At 42.8% G+C, this 26,606-nt stretch overlaps 1 protein-coding gene across 1 annotated transcript; it reads right to left on the reverse strand.

Moving 5' to 3' along the window:
- Positions 1-729: 729 nt before the first annotated feature.
- Positions 730-26,606, reverse strand: PI4K2A (phosphatidylinositol 4-kinase type 2 alpha). Its single transcript, XM_019724817.3, has 9 exons — positions 26,095-26,606; positions 17,315-17,515; positions 13,254-13,385; positions 12,707-12,860; positions 9,496-9,557; positions 7,952-8,051; positions 7,111-7,244; positions 6,577-6,636; positions 730-3,114 (listed from the first exon to the last, which is right to left on the reverse strand). Exons 1-9 carry the CDS (start codon positions 26,527-26,529, stop codon positions 2,953-2,955), a joined length of 1,440 nt encoding a protein of 479 aa, XP_019580376.1. The 5' UTR covers positions 26,530-26,606; the 3' UTR covers positions 730-2,952.

A 26,606-nucleotide genomic window follows, 5' to 3' on the forward strand; every position in this document is an offset into this window, starting at 1 on the left:
GTGCCAGCTCCTCAGCTGGCTTCTTCATTCCCAAGGGCCAACCATCCGGAAGTGGGTCAACAGCTGACCCAATCATTCTTGAGCCTCCTGCATTATGAGGCTTCCATAGCCTGAAAAACCCTGGGGTGAGGATTTTTGATTACTATTCTGACTTTGCCTCAAAAGAAGCATAATACGCTCATTCGCATTCAGCTCTCCCCCCACCCATCCTATCTGCTGGATTAGCATCCACTAAAAGGAGCCGGGGTTCAAAGTGCTCCAAGCGGGAGGTGATGCACACAGAGCAGGGCTGCCCTCTCATGGCCAAGAAGAGAAGCCCATCCACATTCCTTATCCCAAACCCTTGGGGCTAATGATTTTGGAATTCAGCATTTTGTTGGCTCTCAGGAAGTAGTCAGTGCAGATCCTGAATAATCCCTAGTAGGCGAACATCTCATAACAAAACATCAATATTTCTGCAACAAATGTTCACACTAAGAGGGATATATGATGATTACAAATAGCTTCACATTGGTGTAGGCTCAGGTCAGTTTTGCTGTCAAATGAGTTATGAAAATATTTTTAGTTTTCAGAGAATTAGAACTTTGGAAATGAGGACCTGTATTTTTCCTACTAGAGGAAAATAAACTCAGGAGCCCTAACTCAGCAACTCCATGGAAAAGCAGTATTCTTTGTTCTTAAAATTGTATTCTACCTTGTCTACCTTCCACCAAAAAGAACCTAGACAAATAAAGATCAGAATTGGACTTGTTATTCATACATTTGCATTGATTTAAATACATTACATACAATTTCTACAGTGCATTAGAACAATACAGAGGCAGCAGGACTCAGCCCAGCCGCTACTCCCTGACACTGGGGGACAGCGCCTATAGCTGGCAGAGGGCCAGGCGATCCCATGAGTGCCACCCAGAAGCCTGCCCTGGCACTCTGCCCCTGGCTCTCCCAAAGTCCACATTCAAGGCAACCTGAGTATAGGCTTCAAGGAGAACAGAGATAGGCCAGGAAAGGATGCCCCCCACTCAGGCCTGGGACCAGCCCCCTTGTATGTTGGACCCAATTTCCTTCTCCTCACAGAGCTGGTCTGGATGAGGGCAACATGCAGACCTGTTTGGCTGAGGGAGCAAGCAGGCTCCTCAGGCTCTCTTGACACCCAGGTAGGGAGCTTTACCACACGTTTGTGTAAAGATGTCTATGGAGAGCTAAACACACCTGGGTCCCCTTCTGGCTTCTGGGAGCCCTGCTGCTCCTGCAGTCTGAGGGCAAACATTCTCACAAACCTGGCCCCCAAGACTAGTGCCAGGTCAGCTGACTAGGATTGTCAGGGCTGGAGAGCTGTGCCGTCATGTACATCGCATGTACATCCAGCTCCCAGAGACTTCGTGTCAGCTGGACAGAAGCCCAGGACAAGCTGTGTCCCACGGGCTGGAATGGAAGGGGCCCAGCCTGGTCCTGGCATAGCTGAGGAGAGGGCTGCACATCTCTGCTCTGCCTCCTGGATGGCGGGAGCTGGGCAAGCAGAGGGCACACAGCCATAGTCCTTGCTCCCTTTCTTTGGTTGTTTTTCAAACCTTCATGATAATCTTTCCAAGACTGATTGACCAATCGCCAGATACCAGAAACTTGCAGAGTCCAATAGCACAGGGTTGACCCGTAGCCACAGATGGCACCCTCTTAACTACGTCCTGAGGCCGTTCTTTGCTTTGGTGTAGAAAGGACTCAGACACCCAGCAAGGGGGACAGCTGAAGGAAGAGAGACATGGAAGCAGGAAGATGCACACCGAGCTGGGCAGGTACTGGGAAACAGTTTGAAGGTCTCTCTCCTTTGGGTCCCACCTTTCTCAAGAAGCCATGGAAAAACTGGCCTGGAACAAGAAGTCAGGGAGCAAAGGGCAGCTACCAATTAGGCAGAATACAAGTCCTGTTACCTCCACAGTCCTAATATCCTGGTCTCTTAGCTGAGACCACTCCAGAACCCAGACTGAAACCCTAAGTCAAAAGAGTTGAGGAAAACTATCTAAAATAAGAGGAACAAATTAGAGGACTGAGAGTTTATCACCTGTGCTGAGGATAGAGGACTCAGGAAGCAAGGCTGGGGTGACTTTGCCATAGACCAATTGTAGCTCCCAGCATACACTCACGCCACACAGATCACATGTAGTGCTGGGGAGTCCACATCCTCCCTCTTGACTTTGCCTGAGTGGTAGGTTAGCCACAGGCCTGCGCTAGAGTTTGGGTCCCTAGCAGGGCAGAGAGCAGAGCCGATCTATAGGGTCATATACAGAACAGCTGGGAGGTCTAAAGCAAAAGTACTCCCGCCATGCAAATTGCATTTGGAGGCTTTTTAGTCAGCCTATTGCACTGATAGGAGAAGGGGAAGACGACCCGGCAAAAACCCAAAGGAAGGGTGTGGCTTCTGTGTGTTCCAGCTGCCAGTCACCCGGCTGCCTCGGTCCACGGGCGTGAGGGAACTGCGAGGCAGCTGACCATCTGGGTTCATGCAAATGTAGGTCTGGATCCGAGGTTTCTGACATGAGAGGAGCCGGGATTCTACCTGGGTTTTGCTAATAGTATTTCAATTTGTTTGTTAATTGTTTGTTTGTTTCTGATGCAGAATATAATGAGGAATTGCTAGAGAGCAGAGTATCGGGAGGAAAGGGAATTCCCCAGCCTGCCCCCAGGAGACGCTGGAAGGAAGATGCTCCTTCCCCGGCATCTGGACTCCTTGCATGGAGCTCTAGCCCTGGCAGCACTTAGGAGGGCCCACCAGCACTTACTGTCCCTCTGACTGTGCTTCTCCCCGTGCTTGGGAAAGTCCTGAGGGGGTGGCGAGCAGAGAGGGAGGACTCTCGAGGGCACTGCTCTTTCCTCTGGCTTCTCTGGCTTTTCCTGCAACCCATGCCCCAGGCTTCCTCCCAGCCCAAGTCTCAGACACTGCGCCTTTGTCTCAGGCTACCACCAGGAAAAGAAAGGCTTCCGACTCTGAAAGCTCTGTGTGTAGGACTCGTTAGCAGACCGCTGGTGGGAACGGGCCGTCTCAACAATCACGGGTGGCATCTGGACCAGGTGCAGGGGACTCTTGTTATCTTTCAAGGCCTGAGTCAGATTTAGGATCTGCAGTGGGAAAAATGAGATCAGTGAGGCTCAGGCCTAGACCTCCAGCTCTGCCTCTGAAGGGAGACTGGCAGAGAGAGCGCTCCTACAAATCAACAAAAACATCAACAGCACATCAATGGAAAACTGTACAAACAGGCTATTTACAAAAGTAGGAATATAAGCGGGCAATATATAGAAAATGGAAACCTCTCTAGTCATTTTAAATTACCAATTACAAGCATCTCTTATTTTTCGCCCTTGTAGTCAGCAAAGGTACAAAGACGACAGAGTTAGGGAGAATCCAGAGACATGGCTGTGGGGCTAGATCACGGGATAATCTTTCAGAAAGGCCAGTGGACAATAAAAGCTTAAATGTGAATAGGTTTCTGACTCAGCAATTCCATTTTCAGGACTAAGGAAACAGTCGTTCACAGGCACCAAACACAGTTTCAACCAAGACAATCCAGTATTGTTTATAAAGTGAAAATGATATAAATGCCCAAGAGTATGGGATCAGTTAATAATTTAAGGGATAAGGAACAATTTAAAAAGATACTTTATAGTGTGGAAAGCTGATCACAATTGTCATTAGATATAAAAGAAAGGCGATAAAGAACCAGTATTATAATGTGACTCCACATTTATTTTCTAAAATACTATCTTCCTATCTACCTATCTGCAGAGAAAAAAAAGCCTGGAAGTTGGCATGATTACATCTGAGCCAAGGAATTATAGGTGATATTTATTTGTTTATTACTATTTATCCTTATTTTCTGATTTTCCTACAAAGACCATGTATTTTAAAAAGCCAACATTTCAGTTGGATTCTCCTTCTAATGCTGTCTCTTCATCTTTTTATTTAAATAAAATGTTTACTTTGGAATAATTAATAATTGTAGATTTATAGAAAACTTGCAAAGATAGTACAGAAAGTTCCTGTATACCATTTACCCAGTTTCTCCTAATTTTAACATCTTATATAACCACGGTACATTCAGTAAAACTAGGAAATAAACATTGGAACATTACTGTTAACCAAACTCCAGACTTAATTCAGATTTCTTATCTTTTCCAGAAAGTGCTTTTTCTGTTCCAGGATTGCATCTAGGATACCACTCTGTATTTAATTCCTTATCAACTTTTGTCTGTATTTTAGAGATCTCAGATGTGTCCATGGGGACACATTTTCTCTCCCTTGTCAAAATGAGAATACCATTTATCTTCTCTGGTAGGATAGCACAAAAGCTGAAGCTGTCCTATGATGGCCGCCTTTAAACAACTAATGTTGACGATTTGCATGGCCTGGCCCCTCAAATCACACAGACACACAGCCCTCAGGCCAAATATCCTTGGCCCACAGAGGCTGCCCATAAAGAGGCAGAGATTCACCTGGAACAGAGGTCAGAAGTCAGAAGTGGATCCTACCAGTGATTTATTCATTTTTTAATTACTTGTTTTGGCACTTGTCTGCATCCTACATTGCGTCAAAGAGCTTTGTGCACAGATCAAAGTAGAGAACTAAAAGGAGGCTCAAACAGATGGTGCGGGAGACCACCCAACTTAAGAGACAGGATTTTCAACCTGCTCTGGCTGGGTCTTCCTGTGCTTCCTTTGGTTCTTTGGGTTAAAAGCTGCTTTTCATGCATGCTGAAGTATGGGGGTAAAATGTCAATTGTCTATTACTTCTGTGTTTCCCCCAAAATAAGACCTAGTTGGACCATCAGCTCCAATGCGTCTTTTGGAGCAAAAATTAATACAAGACCCGGTATTATATTATACCTGGAATTATATTATATTATATTATATTACATTATATATTATATAAGACCTGGTCTTATATTATATTAAAATAAGACCAGGTCTTATATTAATTTTTGCTTCAAAAGATGCATTAGAGCTGATGGTCAGGCTAGGTCTTATTTTCAGGTAAACATAGTTACTTTCAAAAGATTTGGCCAAAAAAAAAAAAAAAACTATCTAGGGAGAGAGACAAATTATATAGCTATAGATATCAATCAGATAGATAACACATAGATAGTAGATAAAGCAAATGTGGCTAAATGTAACAACTGGTGAGTCTAGGAGAAGATCCTATTATTTCAACTTTAGTGAGGTTTGAAATTTTTCAAATTAAAAAGTTGAAGAAAAATTTATAGCAGGCACATAATAATGTTAAAGAATAAAGAATAATGCAAATGTTACTTGAAGAGGTTTTGCCTCAGACCCTGCATTCTTTATCTAACTCCTAATCAGAAGCCTTTCTGGTGAGCAACAGGTACCACTCAAGTCCATCTTTCTGGGGGTTCTTCACTCTTCCCCGTAGGCTCAGGGCCCTTGTACAGCCCACTCTGTGATGACAACTCAGGTAGGTAGACGGTTGTAACCTTCTTTCCCAGCGGTTATCAGATTTCTGTAAGGCAGAGGCCCATTTTGCTTTGGTGTGTGATTGGTCAGCAAGTAAGGATGTGACTGATAAAGTGGGCACTTCCACGCTGGAAGGAGCTTCATGCTCCTGAAACTTTATGGTGTTCTATTGGCTAACGCATATTCAGTATTTCAATCTGCCAGGCACTACTCCAACTGTTTTAAATCATTTATCTCCTACTAATCATATGTGGTAGATGCTGTTCTTAATGCCATGTTACAAATGGAGACAGTAAAAGAAGAATTAAGTAACTTGTCCAAGACCTCATAGCTAGTAAATGGCAGAGCCAGGATTCAAACCCAGGCACTCTGACCACAGTTTGTGCCCTTAACCACTAGGCCATCCCAGTTCTCTTCTGGAAGACTTCAAAGTGATAAGTAGAATGTCAGTGCCGATAAAGTTTTTCAACAACATTTCAAGCATATTGTTTACTATGCTTTGGAGGCTCAATAATGCCCTGGTGGTTTCCTTGGCTCTCTTTGAAGGTGAAGTGGAAAGAAATAATATGACATAACTATAGCAACGAAAAGTATAACCATAGCCAATAGATGAGTGCTTACCACATGCCAGGCATTATTTTCACTAAACACTTGATATGCATTATCTCATGTATCCTCTGGCCAACTCTGCAAAGTATTATTACTGTCCCATTTTATAAAGAAGGAAGCAGAGGCTCTTGTCCAAGGCCACGGAGCTTGCAAGCAGCAAAGCAGTCTGACTCCAAAGCCTAACTCGTAACCACCAAGGCACACATGGCCTGCCTTGAGCAACTTGAGAACAAGGGACCACTGGATAAATTTACCAATGAACTATCCAGCAACTGGCACAGAACTAAGCACATCGTACGTTCTCACCAAGCACCGAATACCACGGAGGAGGTGGGAGATTGGGGAGGGCTATCATTCCTCTCCCACTGGTTGAGGCAGAGTCACAAATATGTATGGTATAGACTGAAAAGGGTACAAAATACAACCTTTACACATTTACTCAGCACGACCATATAACCCTCCCAGAGAGATCCCAGGGATGACACCAGGAGGCTGTCCCAGGCTTACCTGTCCCCGCATGACAGCAATCTGCTTATGAAACTGACCCCTGTCGAAACCAGGATCTTTCTGCAAAGGAAGGGCAGAAGGAGATAGAGCCTGCATGAATCCTTCCGAAGACCCCAATTAGAAACTTGCTAATAAAACCTACACAAGGCTTATGAGACTTAGTGAAGTTAGCTACCACCCCATAAACTCCCCGTTTCACAGTTGGGGAAATAGAGAACATGTAAACATCTTGTCCTGAGTCTCATTATTAACTCTAAGGAACTCTATGCTCCATTTGAAAAGGAGCTCGGCAGATACACTACAGCCACAGGACACACAGGATACACACCAGTGTGATTCATCACAGCTGCCAATTTTTTTTTTCCAAACCAAACCAAACTAAGTCCTGCTGTCCACATGTGGGAATCGTTCTTCACTGGCTAATGCAAGTCAGAAGGGTGTTAGCCACGCTCTCTTGGCTTGTATCATACCAATGAGGAAACCCTTCAGGAACTCCTTCTCTAAGGGCAGAAGGCTCCCCTTCCCAGGACTAACCTTGAAGAGTTCATACAGGTCCTCTTCCAAGTCCTTGACGAAGTTTGGGTCGGATATCTTTGGAAGAATCAGATCTTTGATCTCCTGAGAGAATGGGACTTTTGCCTGGGGCAACCAGGCCCAATAAAAAGGATCTGAAAAAAGGAAAGATCAAAAGCAAAGCTGGTGTTGAAAAAAGTCCCTTTCCATGTGTCCTCCACTGATCAGAGCAACACAAAAGGCAGAACACCCGTTTCTTGATATACGACAGAAAAGTTCTAAGAGCTGTGAACCCTAACAGTTACACAGTAAGTGGAGGAACCAGGGTTCAAACCCAGGTCTGCCTAATCCCAGGGCCTGTGCTCCTTCCCAGATATTACATGACATTCCAAGAAGCAAGCTATTGAGAAAAAATTACTTGCCCCTGAGACACTGAGAAGCTGTTTTTGAAAAGCCTAACTAGTGCTGCAAAGGGGCCAGTGGACCCCGACCTGCATCTCTCCCTCTATCTAAAAGTTTCTCTGTTATAACGGGGCAGGGGCTGGCTTCCAGGATGTCAATAAGGAAGACAGAACACTGACAGTAGCTTATATTTAGTCCTCAGAATAAGAAAAATGCAAAGCAGAGATGAGAAAACTCAACTCTATGCTTCTAATGGGAATGTAAGGTAAAAATTATAGTAATAGCTTACATTATGGAGTCGTTGCCATGTGCCAGCCATTGTGCTAAAGTGCATGAGCTGCATTATTTCATTAATTCTTAGAACAATCCTGTGATACAGGTGTTATTATCTACCTCACACAGACGAGAAAACTGCGACAGAGCAAGAGAAAAGGCAGACCACAGTGGTCCTGAGACTTACACGCCCTCCAGGAGTCAGGGTGCTTCAGGGGGAAAGCCAGCCCATTGTCTATGGCAGCCACCTTGATAATAGGCTCTTTCACCACTACCCAGTCTGTGTCCTAAAGAGCAAGGAAAGACTAAATACTTCGAGTCACATGTGCCTCAGGCCATTTAAAGTAGCAGCAAAGCATCCCATCTCAACCTCCTCAGGCACCAGTCATTATTCAACCTCTGAACCAGTTTCCACATTGTTACCTGAACTTAGTACACTTATGGCACCTCTAACTTGGCTTGTTCAAGGTTCTCAGAGTCCCTTCCTCATCTTAGAAAAAGTGCATTTCCCCAGCAGTTGCCACAGTCGTTGGTAAAAAGGGAAACGACACTAACAAAAGATAACTATAAGCCATTCCTCCTAGGGAAAGGCAATGAGATTCCTGAGGATATAAAAAAGAAAAGGAAAAAAAATCAGAATCAGTTGGTCAAGGTCCTCCTGTGTGGACGCTGACTCAGATGCCACTTCATTTGTGGTAACCATATTTTTCCAATGAGATAAGAGAACCATGGAAGACAACAGTTGGCTACTCTTGCACAAGGGAGTCTGTTCCCCTGCTTCAGTGATACATAAAAAGGACAAGAGCTGAATGTAAAAAGAGGGGGGCAGGCTGCCTGTAACAGCCTTCATCAAACTTTCTCAGGCTCCACGCTTCAGGTTCACTGGTGCCATCACAGGAATAGGGCACCTGGGCCCAGGGCACCTGCATCAGAATCCCCTGGGATACCTTATGAAAAGTGCAGAATCCAGAGTTTTACCCAACCTAATGGGGGAAAGAATCTGTACTATTTTTAATAAGTGATTCAGATGTACAAAATTTGAGAATGACTATGAAAGAAGGAAGTAAAGACACTATGAAGATGTGTTACCTAACCTTATTGCGGTAAACATTTCACAATATATACGTGTATCAAATCATCCCATTGTACACCTTAAACTTACACAGTGCTATATGTCATTATATCCCAATAAAGCTAGAAGAAGAAAAAAAGACATTATAAGGATTAAAAACCAGCATCACTTTCCTTCTCCAGGTAGCCTTCCTATTAATTTTTTAAAATGTGCAGGCTGAGAGGGAGACAGAAGTGTGGTGAAGTATGAAAAGAATGAGAGAATAAAGAAAGCTGCAGGAAGCAGCTTTCTTTAAACTGATGTTCTGTGGAATTGTGGTCTGTTGTGAAAAAAGTGTTCCCTGGTCAAAAAAGTTTAGAAATCACTGGGCCAATTAAAATTAAACAGGTTCATTTAATGCACAACTTCTCAGATCTTTACTATGTTACTGTGTGTTATGAATCTCTAAGAAAGGCATAAAGTATGTCTCAATCTTGTTTGAACTTTTCTTCAGTCTATTCCTATTAATATCATTTAGTAGCACATTCCTTAATAAACAGATAGAGGAAAACTCTACCAAATATTAACCTATCAATTTTAAACACATTTGCTATCCTAATTCTTCTGAATGCATATACTCCACCTCATCTTCTTCTTTATTATATAGAAGAACCTCTTACCCGAGAGCTAGAACTATCCATCGGATAGTCATATTTAATCAGCCAGTTGTCGTTGCCTCGATCTGTGAACAGAAATATAAAGTTAGCAGAAAAAACTAGGGCAACTTTCATTTTCATGATGAACTAGGTGTTTTGGACACTTGGACGAATCATTCTACTGAGAACACTACAAAAAAAATGGATAAAATATTTTAAAATGTCTTGGAGGCTTTGGAAGTTTGAAGAAGACCATTACGAGTTAGTATCAAGATCTGGAAGAAAAAGGAAATCCAGAAAAGAAGTCCAGCATTTGTGGCTTCTTTTCCCATAGAGTATCTACTGATTTGGGAAGAGGCTAAGAGGTAGGATGATTGGTTAGTAAAAGTTGACTATTCGTTCATTTGTGTATGCTCAGAAAGTCTCCATAATTATTATTAATGACAACAGTATTGCCTTACACTTTATATAAATGTATTCATATATGCATATATACATAAAATTATATATGTATCTGTTTATACATATATATAATTAAAACACATGACGTTAATAGTATAAAAGTCTGGAGATGGGTAAATGAAGCTCAAGGTTTCTAAGATCTGTGCGTTGCCCAGGAAAATAGTAAAAGTACCAATTAACATTAAATTTGGAAAATCAAGAATTAACATGGTAATCTTTAGGGTAACTACCAAGAGAAAAGACAAAAAGTATACAACTTTAAGCTAAAAGGGGGAAAACGAAATAATTATAAAACAATTTAAAAGAAAGTATGAAAGAAGAGGAAAAAAGATCATAGAGAGAAAAAGAGAATAAAAAGGCAGAAAACAAAGAAAGCAAATAATGGTAGATAAAAATCCAAACATATCTATACATACATTATAGATAAATAAACTAAATGCTCTAAAATTAAAATATAACAGTTGTCTCATTGGATAAATAAAATTGATAAAATTTTAGCTATTAAAATTAAGGGGGAAAAAGGGAATATTCAAATTACTAAAATCAGAAATTAAAGTGGGGACATTACTACTGATTCTACAGCAATAAAAAGAATAAGAGAATACTATGAGCAACTATATGCCAACAAACTTAATAACTTAGATGAAACACAAAACCTATCAAGGCTAAACCACAAAGAAACAGAAAATTTTGAGTACAGCTATAACTAGTATGGAAATTGAACCTGTAATTTTAAAAAAATCTCTCAACAACAAAAATATCTCTCAACAAATAATAGCCCTGGACCTGATGGCTTCACTAGTGAATTCTACCAAACATTTGAAGAACTAACACAAATCCTCTTCAAATTTCCAAAAAATGAGGAGGGAACACTCCATAACTCATTTTGGTATGAAGGTAATGAGGCCAGCATTACCTTCATACCAAAATCAAAGACAAAACAAGAAAACTACAGACCAATATCCTTTATGAATATTGATGCAAAAATCCTCAACAAAATACTAGCAAACTGAACTCAGCAGCATATTAAAAGGATTATACAATATAACCAATATTTATTGCTGGAATGTAAGGATAGTTCAACATATGAAAATCAATCAATGTAAAACAACACATTAACAGATTGATAATCTCAACTGATGCAGAAAAAGCACATGACAAAATTCAGTATCCATTCATGATAACAATACTCAACAAACTATGACTAAAAGGAAACTACCTCCACATAATAAAATTCATACATGAAAAATCCGTAGCAAACATCATACTCAATGGTGAAAGACCAAAAGCTTTTCCTTTAAGATCTGGAACAAGGTAAGGACGCCCATTTTCATGACTTCTATTTAACATAGTGCTGAAAAACTAGAGCAATTATGCAAGAAAAAGAAATAAAAGACATCCATATTGGAAAGGAAGAGGTAAAATTATCTCTGCAGGTGATATGATCATCTATGTAGAAATCCTAAAGATTACACACACACACACACACACACAAAAAAAAAAAACCTGTTAGAACTAATGGATAAATTCGGCAAAGCATCAGGATACAAAGTTACACAAACAACCGGTTGCATTTCTATACACTAACAATGAACAATCCAAACAGAAAATTAAGAAAACAATTCCATTTACAATAGCATCAAAAAGAATAAAATACTTAGGAATTAACTTAACCAAGGAGGTTAAAGACATGTACAATGAAAACGACAAAACATTGCTGAAATTTAGAAAGACATAACTAAGTGAAAAGATATCCCATGTTCTTAGACTGGAAGACTTCATATTGTTAAGAGGCCAATAATGCCCAAAACAATCTAGAGATTGAATGCAGTTCCTATCAAAATCCCAAAGATGTTTTTTTGCAGAAATAGAAAGAACTCATCCCAAAATTCATGTGGAATCTCAAGAGGTCTTCTTGAATAGCCAAAACAATCCAAAAAAAGAAGAACAAAGCTAGAGGACTCACACTTTCTGATTTCAAAACTTACAACAAAGCTATGGTAATGAAAATACTATGGTACTGGACACACTGTAAAGACAGACATACAGACCAATGGAATAGAACAGAGTCCAGAAATAAACCTTTACATATACAGGATCAAATGATCTTGACAAGGGTTGCGAAACCATTCAATGCGGAAAAGACAGTCTTTTCAACAAAGATGCTGGGAAAACTGGATCTCCATATGCAAAAGAATGAGATTAGACCCTTAGCTAACATCATATACAAAAATTAACTCAAATGGATTCATGACCTAAATCTAAAACAAAAACTGTAACATTCTTGGGGCCAGCCCAGTGGCTCAGGTGGTTGGAACTCCGTGCTCCTAATGCTGAAGGCTGCCGGTTCGATTACCACATGGGCCAGTGGGCTCTCAACCACAAGGTTGCCGGTTCAACTCCCACAAGAGATGGTGGGCTGTGCCCCCAGCAACTAACAACGGCAACTGGACCTGGAGCTGAGTTGCGCTCTCCACAACTAAGACTGAAAGGACAACAACTTGACTTGGATGGAGCTGATGAGTCCTAGGAAAAACACACTACTGTTCCCCAATAAATAAAACAAAGTCCTGGAAATACACACTGTTCCCCAAAAAAGTCCTGTTCCCCTTCCCCAATAAAATCTAAAAAAATAAAAAGGAAAAAGAAAAGAAGAGAAAAAAACTCATCCTGACCAGGCGCTCTGATATGATACCAAGGCCTGCAAGCCGCCAGGCTTCCCGCCATGCCTTACCAGTCTGGCACAGGGAGAGGACCACCCACAGCTGCTCACCAGTGTTGCGGATGATGTAATCCAGCACCACCAACCGCTCAAACTGCAGCAGTAGTTGGCGGTTAGTGTTCTCAGGGAGAGGTTCTGCTTCAAAACGCCGTAGCCAGTAGTCTGCATCTTTGTAGCCTTCAACAAAGAGCTGGAATGAACCAACCTACAACCAAGAAGGAAGGATAAAGGTATTTCCCTACAGTCCAAGTTCAAAGATCCCAGGGCTAAGCCAGGTACCCACTAAGGCTTTGTGGGTTTTATACCAGAGAAGGAAAATGTTTTCAAGATCTTTACTTCTTCATCTCCTTGCAAGTACAGGAGAAAAGGGTGACCGTGACTGCCCATCCTAATTCAAGAAACCCATCCAAATGGTCAAGAGGAGTAAAGTGAGAAAGTTAGGGTCTTAAGTCCTTGACAGAAATGAGGAAGACAGGAGCCTCGGGGCAGGCTATTCTCATACCCATATGCAAATCTATAGGCAACTTGCTTTGCCACTTGGATGGCTATGCCACTATGAAGCATCACCTTTCATAAGCCACACAGGTGTAGTCTGTACCTTTGGCGGTAGTCCAATGCGGTTAAACCGCTGCCCAACTTTTGGCACTTTCTCTAGTGCAAGCCGCTTGCCCCTGGACTTCACTCGGTCAATGGCACTATAGTTGAAGGTCTCACTGGCCAGGTATACTACCTACAGTGGAAAAAGAAGAGATACCTAGATTAGAGTCAAGTTTAAGGAACTATGGCAGAGAATAGCTAGATGCGCAGCAATATGTTCCTCTTCTAGGGCACAAAGAAAGAACGCATTTTTCTCAGCCTTCCTGGTGACTAAGATAGAGCTTTCCTGGTGGCTAGTTCGAGCCAATGGAATATGGACAAAGTGATATATGAACATCACTTCCAGGTCCGGCCCCTAAAATTTCCCTTGATCTGTATCTGTAGATGGAATGAAGGGCTCTGAGATAGCAGAGCCACATCATAAAAGGACTCTAGCTAGACCCCTTGTCACTACATGGAATGACATGGGACTAGGAGAGCTGCCTACCTGGCATGGAACTGTGATATGATCAAGAAATAAATTGTATATTACGTAATAAATTGCAGCTGTATATTATGTTAAACCACTGTGATTCAGGGTTGCTACAGCAGCTAACATGAATTATGCTGACTAATACAGCTACTTCTTGCGTTAAGAGAAAATGGTCCAATACCTATTTTCTCTCCAGATAAAAACAAATTGCAATTCATTCTATACATTTTTATCTCTTTTGCACTTTGTACTATGCACATTTATTCACATGAAAAAATAAACATTAAAGTTGGTTTTAATTTTTAGTGGATTGCTACATATTCATATTTATGCAGGCCATATCTGGAATATTACGCAAGAAATTAGTAATAGCAGCTGCCTCTGAGGAAGGAAATTGAGTGGCTGAAAGGGGTGGGAGGAACACTGAATTACTATTTGTTCCCTCTCCTGTGCCTTCTCATTTTAGCACTAGACACACGCATTGCCTATACAAAACAGGTTTTTTTAATAGGCCATCAATATTACACTTGATCGTCAAATCATGGTGACATCACCATAATCCATAATCCATATGTACATCTATTATCACACTTTTCACATTGTCTTGTGATTATCCATATGTATATCTAACTTCTCTCTTAAGACTAATGAAATTAGGGGAGGAGGAGAACATACTCACATAAGCATTCCCAGTATTTAACACAGTGCCTGGCACATGCTCAAAAATATTTATTAAGTGAATGAATAAATGAGTTACAAATTTCTTTCAGAGACAGCAACAAGTGGATTTTAGTATATAAATACCTGAAATCAAATTTCTAAGAAAATTCTTTTCCTAAGCCTTGCAAAATTCATTACAAGTAACAAATTATTTTGCCCATGAACCTTATAGATAGAGGGAAGCAAAATAATTCCCCCTCACCCCAATCTATCCACCCATCCCTCCTACAGTGAATGTGCAAGGTACTGTAGGCTGGCAATTTCTACCTTACAAATCAGGAAACTCAGACACAGGAATAAAGGGATAAAAGAGCTTTCCTAAGACTATCTTGCCAGTTCCCACAGTAAAAAGCCTTGCTCTCTCAAGCCATAAACCACCTTTCCCACCATCTATTTATTTGTAATCACTCTTTGCCATAGCCCCCTTTTTCTCTATAACTAATGAAACTATCATCACCTGAAACCTGACAAAAGCAGAGAGCAGAGAGAGCTAGCAAGTGAGAATTAGAGCCTTACTATTTGAAGCTCCATTGCAATGTGAGCCCCGTTTCCATAGTGACAGATGGTCTGATCAACTGGACAGAATCCTGTCACAAGGGTGGGGAGGTGGGGGGGAGATTTCCTCTTACTATTCTCCAGCAGCTGTATATTAAGCTTGCAAAGTTCTGTCTCATCTCAGTCTCATAGAAGACAAGTATTTTTGTTGTTGCTGACTTTTTGATGCAAAAGTTCCTCGGGCCTCATTAAGGTTCTCCAACAGGGAAAGAAGACCAGAGATGGGGAAGAAAGGGATTGTGGGGGTTCACATTAATGATTACAAGTCATAAAAATACCACAGGCTAAGAAGTATGGAGTGTTTACATTGTGCCAGGCACTGGGCTATGTGTTTTACATGGATTATCTTGTGTAATCTTAATAGCCACCCTATAAAGTAGGAACTATTTATATCCCTATTTTTATAGTGAGGACACTGAGCAGAGGCGGTGGGAGGAGCATGGTCTTAAGCGACTTGCCCAAGGGTTACCCAATAAAAAGCTGCAGAGCCAAAATTCAAACATAAGCCCTCTGATTCTTAGGACCTGCCCTCCAGAAGTACAGGTGGCACAGGCAGGCATGGGGCCAGGGGAGCTCTGCTATTTACCTAGTGAACAAAGGAAACTAGGTGTGATGAGCAAGGAGTATTTAAAAGAGCTTCTCGAGTTTAAGAGGGGCCTAGGAGGAGGATTTCAGGTTAAGCAAGAGATCTTAGGAGCATTAATTATTATACAGGATGGTCAAGTGTGCTGTTTAATTATAGGCACAGAGAAGAAGACGTAAGTGGAAGGGAAGAGCTGCGCAGAGCCAGGCAGTGAATCAGACGTCAGATGGGAGCTACAAACCTGGAATTGGGATCAGACATTCTCTCCTAGACCTGAAGTTGAGTGGGGGGAGGGAGAGGGTCTCTGGTATTGTTTCTCATGGTTTGACATTCCCTCACTGATTTCACTGGTACTTATGGAATGCTTACTAGAAGTGTAGCACTTTGCTACTTGCTGAGAATGGGAGAAGGAAATCTCAAGAAATGGTTCCTGACTTCTACAGACTCACAAACTAGTTTGGCTTATTGTTTCGAGTTTGGTGGCAAAGAAACAGACACAGTTAAACATCCACATGAAAACAAGCACATTTTCTTCTAAAATGCCCTGGGAAAACAAAAAACAGGTTTGAAGGAAAGCTCTTGTCTCCTCTCCAGTCTCTTTGTCCACAGAGTCTACTATGTAAACCTGTGAAGCAACCTTCAAGCTGGGGTTTTTTAATCTACGGGTATAGTCCTACAGGGTCAACGGATGGACTTCAACTGATCTATGAACCATCCCCTCCAATGACGTGCAAAACAATAATTGCAAATATGTGTTTATTTTCTGGGAACAAGATCTATAGCGTTCTTCAAATTCTCAAAGAGGATTAAGACCTAGAACTAGAAAGACACCCCTGCAGCCTTAGGGCATCAGATCAGAGTTCCACCTTAAGTTGTTAATAAACCTCAGGTAGCCACATACTCAGTGGGACCTGTCCTTAAATGTCCATAGGCTGACTAGCAGATTCATTCCCCTCCTAATCCCTGGAGTCTCACGGAATAAACACTCTGTGGTACAGCGGTTCTTAACCTAGCCTCAGTAAATTTCCTGATATTGTATGCAATTAATTCTGTATTTAAGCATTTCTGGGTTGTGGGAAGGGATATGATCCAGACCCTTCATTAAAACCTCGACTAAGGATGTAACACATATGTGTGTACAAATTCATTCTCAGTGTGGATTTTCCTCGGGGGACCCAAATTTTGTTATGTTCAGATAAGTACCAGAATCCCACAGCATAAAGATGGGTGAGAAGAATTCCATGTCAGTTTCCTGTAGTGGTTCAGGCCAGATCTTTACTCTAACCCTCAGCCCATTCTAGAGTCCTCCTTGCCAGACCTTGCATAAGTGCTTGGCTGACATCAGCTAGTTTATTCTAGACTGCATCTAAATCCTGGAATGATTTTAAGCTCAGAAATCTGAGAGAGCGAGTCACAAAAGCAGTTAGGTTTTTAACCAGCTTAGGCTTATCTGGAATCCAAAGATGCAGGGAGCCCACAAATGTGCATCAGAGGGTCAGGGAACTTCCTGAAATTGCAAAAAATGTATGTGTATCCTGTTGAGGATCTCTCTCATCAGATGATCAAATCATGACCCTAAACCTACGACCACCACTACCACCCCACAAAAAAAGGCTAAGAACCCTAGACTCAGGGCCCTAACTGGACCTAATGGTACCACTAAGATGTAGCAGGGCTTAGGCCCTAGGAAAACTGGCCAGGCAGTAAGGCTCCCTGGAGACAGGTCACTGACCTTTGTACGGGGTACAATGTTAAGTTCCAGTTTCTGGTCCACCAGGCTGGCTCCTGCCTCTGAGAGATAGCCCTGGTTGAGCACAAGGCAGTCACGGCCAAAGCAGCAGGGACAGCACAGCTTCTGCAGCCACTTGGTCCACTTAGGGTTAAGGTGCCCATACGGCTCCTCATTCTTGGGTTTGAAGACAGCAATGATCTTCTACACAAAAGAAAAAGAGGACATTAAAGGCAAGTTGACTAAAGTAGCTCACAGACCAGATCAGCAGGAATCTAGAAAGAAATGAGAGGGCATGGGCAGACAATCCTGACAGACAGTCAGATACTGGCTTCTCCCCAGCTTATAAGGGGAAGACACCAGTTCAAGTGTGCAACCAAGAGACCCACCGATAGAAAGGGCTGTGGCCAAAGAGGGTGCCAAGTCTGGCATATATGGTACAATACAGATTTTAACACCATCAAACCCCAACTTCCAAGGTACATACATACATACACGCTACTGCTTTGCATCAGTGATGTAAAGAATCAAAAAATTATCAACTGAAAGGAACTTAGTAAGGTTTTATGGAATGAGGTTAAGAAAATTCCTTCATCGACGGTTGATTTCTTCTATTAGCTTTACTATCCCATCCCCTGCGTGTTAATGAAACTTTACAATAAAAAGTTTAGGAATGACAATGGAAGGGGCGGACAGGTGGCTCAGTTGGTTAGAGCGCAAGCTCTGAGCAACGGGGCTGCGGGTTCGATTCCCACATGGGCCAGCGAGCTGCGTCCTCCACAACTAGAATGAAGTCAATGAGCTGCCGCTGAGCTCCCGGATGGCTCAGGTGGTTGGAGCACAGGCTCTCAACCACAAGGTTGCTGGTTTGATTCCTTCACTCCCACAAAGGATGGTGGGCCGCGCCCCCTGCAACTAAGATTGAACACGGCACCTTGAGCTGAGCTGCCGCTGAGCTCTCGGATGATTCAGTTGGTTGGAGCGTGTCCTCTCAACCACAAGGTTGCCGGTTTGACTCCTCGACTCCCTCAAGGGATGGTGTGCTGTGCCCCCCGCAACTAGCAATGGCAACTGGACCTGGAGCTGAGCTGCGCCCTCCACAACTAAGACTGAAAGGACAACAACTTGAAGCTGAACGGCACCCTCCACAACTAAGACTGAAAGGACCACAACTTGACTTGGAAAAATTCCTGGAAGTACACACTGTTCCCCAATAAAGTCCTGTTCCCCTTCGCCAATAAAAAAAAGAAAAAAGAAAGAAAGCAATGGAAAAGAAAAATCACAGCAGGAAAAAAGCATCTTCTATTTCGTTAAAATGGGGTTCTCATAAGTAATTCTGATAGGCAAGAGGTCAGGACACGAGAGTCCACGAAGATTAAATCCATCTTCTCTAGCAGACAGTAACTTAATCCTCAAAGGTCCTTGGAAATATGGGATGCTGCTGTAGCCTAGAAACTAGGGCCTTCTCTACTGAAGGTTTCTTCCCCTGGCCAGTCAGCCTTCTGAGCTTGTTCTTCATTTCTTTCATTGCCTACAGCCCCCAAACTGCATTTTCAAAGGAAGAGAAGCAAATATGTTATCCAAGTGATTCATTTTTATCATATGATGCTCCCTCTCCTCTCACCCCACAGCCAACTCCAGCTAGTCTGGGTCATAAGACATTTTCTTGTGGGTGTCACTTCCTGAATGGCAGCTCACAGCAGACAACATACACCCACCTGCCTGCATTAAGTAAGTACTCATATTAGGAATTGGCTAGGCGCATGTCTCCAACAATGTTTGGTCAATCTTAAGACCAGTTCCTTCAAGCCCTGCAAGGATTTTAGAGGGCTAGAGAAATACAGAACTCTCCTTGACCCTCCAAAGGAATCAATTTATTCTTAAAGAAAAACAAACTGAATTATTCACTGGAAAAAAATCAAGTGCATATATTCATATCATAAGTCAGAATTACACTCGTATTCAAAGTGGCAAGCAAGAAGCCGAAATTAGCAATCTTCCTCTCTGTCTCTGCTCCCCTGGAATCCTGGGCTCTGAATCACACAGCATCTTACCACTCAGAGAATGACTGAGGAGTATATTGTAACTCTCTGGACGTGGGCAGGGAACCACAGGACAATGTGAGGCATGTCCCCGAACCCAACAGTCAGTTCAACTGAGGCACAATATGGAGTTCAGTAAGCTGGTCCCCAAAAGCGAGAACAAGATATTCCCACTGATAGTGGGCTGAAAAATGTCAGGGCTGAGGCTTAAATACTTCCACTTAAAAAAACTGAACTTGAAGGCCAAGATTGCAGCCAATCATCATTTATAGGCTGACTTTTCAAACATCTGTTTCCTTTCACCCTAAGAAAAATTGGAAAGCATTTCATCAACCCTAAAAGCATTAGTAATCATGGTTATCTCAGTACTACAAGAGTTTCATTAAATAATGTCTGGGGCCGGCCTGGTGGCTTAGGTGGTTGGAGCGCCGTGCTCCTAACTCCAAGGCTGCCTGTTTGATTCCCACATGGGCCAGTGAGCTGCACCCTCTACAACCAAGATTGTGAACAGCTCTCGCTGGCGCTGGGCTGCCATGAGCAGCCGGAGGTTGGCGTGAGCTGCTGTGGGCTGCTGTGTGCTGCCACGGGCAGCCGGTGAGAGCTGCTGTGAGCTGCCAATTGACAACCAACTGCCTCAGCCGGGGGGAGCGCAAGGCTCATAATACCAGCGTGGGCCAGGGAGCTGTGTCCTACACAACCGGAGTGGGGGGGGGTGGAAGAAGTGGGGGGAAAATAATGTCTAGATGGGACAGATGAGGGACTGGTAGGGTAGGAAGGATGGAAGACAGGACATTCAGACACAATGGGAGACAAGTGCCTTTCAAGACTAAGTATAGGCCTCAGTCCACTTAAATTCTGTTAACATTTGCCCAGTACCTAGTTCGCGTGAGCACTCTTTGGGTTTCTTACGTATATACATAAAAACTACCCTGGCCTAATTTTCAAAGTTAATGTTCACTTCACATAATCAACTGTGTTACTGAATACTCGAGAATATTCTCCTTATTCATAGAAAACAAACTCTAAAGCTACTCAAATTAGAAAGACACCCACCAGTATTTGGTTGAGAAAGAAAATGACCACTGCCTAATTTTTCTTACCATCCTCTCCTCTAATACATTTTCAATTCCTTTATTACATTTAGGAGAAAGCTTCAGTTTGATACTTAGCACCCACCCACTAATCTCAAATTAGCAAAGGGGGTGAGGTGCAGGCAGCTTGAGCAGTGGCAGTCCATGAAGTGAGGGATAAAAACAGAACTGCACAAGGAAGTAAGAGGCCAGTAAGTGGCTGGTGCCAGGACCCCACAACCAATTACTGGACCCTGGAACCTAAAGGGTTTCCTATAGCTAGCCAGCCACCAAAGGAAGACGGACGGTATTATGCTATGCTAAAGAGGCTTTTTCCTCCAGGAACCTAAAATCTAAGATAGTTCAAGAACATCACTTATATTACACAGCGAAATATATAGAAATAACGTTTAACTTTATTTTAAGTTTGGTAAATATTAAGTGGACATTTCTCAAACATTTTGGTCTCAAAATTCCTTTAAATTCTTAAAACTTATTAAGAACCCCCAAAAGCTTTTGTTTATATGGGTAAAATCTATATTTGTTATAGTAGAAATTAAAACTGAAATACTAAAACTATTTATTAACTCACCTAGTAATAAAAATAAACCCATTACATGTTACTATAAGTGACGTTTTATGAAAAAATATATTTTCAAAAACAATTTTTAGTGAGATTAGCATTGTTTTACATTTTTGCAGATCTCCCTAACATCTAGCTCACTAAAAGACAACTATATTCTCATATCTTCCTTAATAGTCAATCTGTTTCGATACCACACATCAGGCAGCCTCTGGAAATCTCCACTGTACAGTCATAAGGAAATTAGAGTAAAAAAGGCAAACAAAGTGTTAAAATTACTATGAAAATAATTTTGACCTGTGGATCCCAAAAGGGACTCCCAGGGATCCTTGGGCCACACTCTGAGAACTGCTGTATTCTGTATTAGAGGTTGGAGGGAAATAGCACTCCTTGACTTAGCTATTTAGGTGGAGAAGTCTTATTTACATGTTAACTCTTACAAAAGCGAGGGATGGGCTACTCCAAACATATTAGACCCTGAAAGAAGATGGCATCCAAATAGAATGCAGTGAGAGATTTAGCCTGTATTTATTTTCCTATCCACCGACATCAACCTCACCTACTTCACCCATTACAACTTGTGTCCTGGGACAGCTCCCTGTAACAGATGGTAAATGATACTTAAAATTTCAAGGACTACATTTATATATGATATTCAAAGTTGACTGCCTCTTAACATTTTAGTAAAAAAAAAAAAAAAGTGATTCTATGTGAGATCTTTATTCTTTATTTGGCTATCAGTGTGGTTCTCAACCAAGTGTAAGGACATCAGAATCTCTTGGAGGGCACAAGTAGCTGGAAGAAGCACATTCAATATCATCACATAACTTTATAGTTGAAAATGGGGAAAAAAATACTGTACCATTTTCGTAACAAACTCGGTGGATAAAGTATTTTAAAAGGTTGAAATTATTGCTGTAAGGTCAAGTTCCTAGAACATGTGAGCAATACCTATAAAATTTTGAAGCAACCGTGTTTCCCCAAAAATAAGACCTAGCTGGACCATCAGCGCTAATGCGTCTTTTGGAGCAAAAATTAATATAAGACCTGGTATTCTACTATATTATATTATACCCAGTCTTATATTATAGTAAAATAAGACTGCGTCTCATATTAATTTTTGCTCCAAAAGACGCATTAGAGCTGATGGTCCAACTAGGTCTTACCTTCAGGGAAACATGGAAATATCAAATAGGATTATCTAATGAATTACTCTTCTCAATGGTCATGAACATCTTCTCAAAATCAAAGCACTTCTGCCTTATGCAATGCTAATGTACCCAAGAAAGCCTAATCCAGAGCGCAGTAGGCAAGTAACTTAAAAACGAAACACTCTGATTGAACTCCCACTCAGCAGGGACCATGCCAGGGATTTTCAGGTGTGGTATCTCATTTAACCTTCTTAATAAATTAGTGAATCACATACTAGTCTATGATTCTTGGCAATATGAACATCTAGTATTACTAGCCTCACGAAATAGAAAATGCTCAAAAAATACTTTTGTAGGTGACTGAGTATTGAGACCTGAAGTGCAAAGATGTAAGTGAGGAGGGTAACAGGAGCACTCTCCACCATGACTTCTGATCTAGCATTTTCCGTCTTACTGTTCCAGGGCCTCACTTGCTTGCCGTGAGGGAGAAACCATCCTAGTGGAGCCAAGGCCGTTATCTTAAAGAACCTTTTGGACTATCTAGCTCTGAACGTAGCTGTCTCAGAAACTGCTGTTCCCCCCATCTCTGTTCCCCCTTCTTCCTTGGCCACAGGACCCCTGACTTTCAGCTGGGCAAAATAAAGACTATAGTTACCTGACACTACTTGCAGCTAAGTTCTGGACAATGAGATATGGGAGTCTGGGGCGACATCTAGGAAATGCTTTAAAGGGAGGAGACACAGTCTTCCTCTCCTTTTTTGTCTTCCAACTGCCTAAAAAGCAGACAGGATGCCTGCAGTTTGAGCAGCCATCTTGGATCATGACGTGGAAGCCACCTGCTAAGGATGGCTGATCAGAAAGAGAATGCATCTCTGATAAACTGAAATGCCGTCCCAGCCCTGAGTGGCCTGTAAACTGCTTTTATGAGAATTAAATGTACTTTTATTCAAGTCATTATTATTTTAAATTTTCTGTCACACACAGCCAAATTGAATCCTAACCAAAATGGTAGCTGAAACGAGAAATCAGACATTCAGACGACTGACTGACTGAGGCAGCAGAGCAGAGTGGTTAGGAGCATGAGCTCCAGAGCCAGTCTGCCTGAGTCTGAATCCTGCCCCCCACTGACTACTAGCTGTGAGGCGCTGGACCAATTATTACACTGTGTGCCTCCATGTTGCCCAGCTGTGCGGATAATAATGGTACCTATCTCTGGGTGTGTTATGAGAATTTAGTGAATTATTATTTGTAAAGCACTTAAAGGAGACACGACCAGCCATGTACAGTAAGTCTGTGGGCCAGTACAACCCACCACAGTATTTAGGAAGTGGTCCTCTGCTCTAAACCACATTTTCCTCAGTGGGAACAGGATGGTTACATTAATAAGTTTTGTCAGGGCATATGTGTTTTGACTTCCCCTTTAAGAAAAGACAGTGGCCAGGAAACTGGCCAGGAGACTGGGATCCTGCAAATCATCAAGAAACACACAGTCTGTCATGCTCTGTGGCCTATGTACTGAGGTGGTAGTGCTTTACCTACCAGGTTAGAATTGAGAGATCATATTACACCCACCTGTCAGAGCACCTGATCACTTCTCGGCTGACCTGACACACTTCCAACAGAGCTGTAACAGTGCCATGAAAGAAAAACAAAAACCTTCCTCCTGCTCCTATCCAAGATAATCAGTCAACAAGCAAAAATAAAAACCACTCATTATCTTAGGTGTCATTCTGGTTCCCAAATAAAAAGATGCAAGCCATCTTGCTAATATTTAGGACACCCAGCTTTCTTTTCTTCTAGAAGTGATGGTTCCCCTTCAAGCTTTCACTTTAACTCACTGCTCCCTTAGTTAAAGAACTTGGAAAGACCTATTACTCTCCCCACCCCAGCACCTGGGGAAAACAAAGCTTTCCCCAACTCAGTCTATGCTAACTGAGTTGATGGCAGAATTGCTCTCTGGTTCTTGACAGTAATTCAGGGACAACACCTGGGAGAATAACCAGATCATTCAATGAACCTAAGCAAGAGCTACATGTCATGGTCCACCCTGGCCACTCAGCACTCCTATCAAAACAGCATGCCACCCATCTAAAGAGTTCACACAAGAGAAATGCAGGGAAAATTTGAAGGCGTTTTGACACCCATCACTCTTATAAGTATAACAATAATATGTTTTTCCAGTAAACCATCCTGGCCTGGTTGGTTTGAGAACTTTGGCAGAGAAGACTTGATATTTTTTGACCTGCAGTTCTCAAAAGAATAAAGGTCAGCCACACTGAAAGATCACCAGAGACATTCAAACTGCAAACCAGGAAAATCTATCAGATTGCCGCTGCCTGCCCTCATGCCATCTGAAGCTGCTACAAGCCGGACAGCTAGAAATCTTGGCTGGCTGTCTTCAGAACTCAGAAACTGGAATTATAGTTTGCTCCAATCATTAACCTTAGTTTTCCTTTTGTTTCCAGAGAAATGCCTATTAAGTAACTGACTGCTTGCGCAATATAGGTCTAACTTTGAGAGCCCACCTGCATCACTGCCTCCTGAAATAAGACATAACTGTTTAACTGAACTGACATACATATTATCAAGACTAAGTGAGAAACTGGTTCAGTGAGATGGAGCAATCTACCAACTCAACTTCTTGAGCTGGACTGTGAAACTTCTTGGGAAGTTTCAAAGGCGGAACTAAAGGGGAGCAGAATATTCTACTCCAACACGTGCCACTTTCGCAGGTGGACTGTTTCCAACAGAAGGCAATCAAGACCTAGCAGTCTCAGGAAAAACTTTCACCTCTCCCTTAACTGTCTAAAAATATTTAGATAGGGGTGCCTGGCCCAGGAAGAGAGCTATTACCAGAAATAACTTTTTTTTTTATCTGTAAGACTTACCTGCACACCGCAGGTAAAACATCTGATTACCAAACACCTGCTTTTCTTAACTTCCTTGTGAATTGTCCTCCTCCCCTTTGACCCTTCAGGCCCCTATCCCTTAGCTCAGGATTGAATATAAGCCTCAATTACCTGACTGCCTTGGGTCTCGTGTTTATAGGGTTCCTGTAACCTAAGAAATCAAATTTGTTTTCCTCCTGTTTTTTTAAAAAAGAATAGAGGTCACCTCTCAGCTGCTCTGGTCATTCCATGGCTCATCCCATCCCATCCCCCTTTATACACATGCAAGGGACAAAACAAAGGTCAGCAAACACTCTGCCTTAGCTGAAAAGTAAACTACTGATAGTCCTGGGAGAGACATGAAAGTAAAAGGCAGCTGACAGTCCCATGATTCTAAAACTCCATTCTAAGCTGAGGAACCGTAAAAAAGGATTTGAAAAATTTCCCAAAAGTGAGCAATAGCCAAGACAGATGAAAACTGGTGATTCCACCCACTCTGTCACCATCGTCTGCCAATAAGAGAGCTGGGAAGATGACAGGAGACATAACTACAGCACAGAACGCTGCAACTGAAACCGCAAGAGTCCCTGATGGATTACCCGTCCTTCTTAATGAACAGCGACATCACTGGTTTGGTCCAAAAAGAGAGAAAAACGGGCCCGAAACTCAAATCTGTAATGGCCGAACAGCAGGCTTTGTAGTTTAAAGCTCAGGAACCCACTAGAAAGCAGCATCTCCCCGCGAATCTCTGTCCAGAGGCCGATTGCCCCACCACACCGCTGGGCCCCTCGCCTGTATCTGGTCAATTTCCTCTTTTCATTTTCGCTCACTCCTCCCCCACCAAATAGATTCTGATTTATTTCTTCATTCCACAGAGTTTCTGCAGCTCCAGTCCTCCGTGGCATTCCAAAATCCTGCCAAGGGGCTCCGCACTGTGAAGTTTATCCCTTTTGCAACCCTTCTTTCAACCCCCCCCCCCCCTTCTCCCTCTGGCTGTGCGAAACCCTAAACTCCCCTGAACAAGCCCACCCTCCCCACCCCGCTCTCACCCCCTGAGGGTCCTTGACGAAGTAGCTTCCGCTGGAGCCCTGGTAGATGCGCTCCGGGAAGATACAGCGCTCAATGGCCAGCTCTGCCTGCCGCACCACCGCCTCGAACTCGGGGTCCTCCGGGAACTCGTTCCGCTCGCTGTGGGCCTGCGCAGCATGAGCCGCTGCCGCGGCCTGAGCGGCCAGGGCTTGGGCCTGCGCCGCCACACTTTGGGTCTGACCCTGGGCCGCCGCACCCCGGGCCCGATCCAGCAGTGGCTGCCGCTCCCGGTCGTGGCCTGGCGAGCCCGGCGGAGACGGGACCAGGCCGGCCGCTGCCGCCACTCGGATCGCGCCCCCCGGCACCTGGGGAAAGTGAGCTCCAGAGCCAGACGGGAAGGTGTAGTCCGGGGGTTGGGCCCGCTCGGGGGACACTAGTGGGCTCGTCTCGTCCATCCCTCAGGCAGCCGGCTCCGGGACCCGGCGCGAGGCATACAGCTGAGATCCCGGCCGGGACCAATCCGCAATACCTC

Source organism: Rhinolophus sinicus, chromosome 15, assembly GCF_057876585.1.
Source record: "Rhinolophus sinicus isolate RSI-liver-muscle chromosome 15, RSI-T2T, whole genome shotgun sequence".
Classification (NCBI taxonomy): domain Eukaryota; kingdom Metazoa; phylum Chordata; class Mammalia; order Chiroptera; family Rhinolophidae; genus Rhinolophus; species Rhinolophus sinicus.

Coding starts and splice junctions, on each gene's coding strand:
- PI4K2A (XM_019724817.3), bottom strand. CDS start 26,529: ATGGACGAGACGAGCCCACTAGTGTCCCCCGAGCGGGCCCAACCCCCG. Junction 13,386..17,314: donor ACATTGTACCCCGTACAAAG/GTCAGTGACCTG, acceptor TTTCCACTGTAG/GTAGTATACCTGGCCAGTGA. Junction 9,558..12,706: donor TTACATCATCCGCAACACTG/GTGAGCAGCTGT, acceptor TTCTGTTCACAG/ATCGAGGCAACGACAACTGG.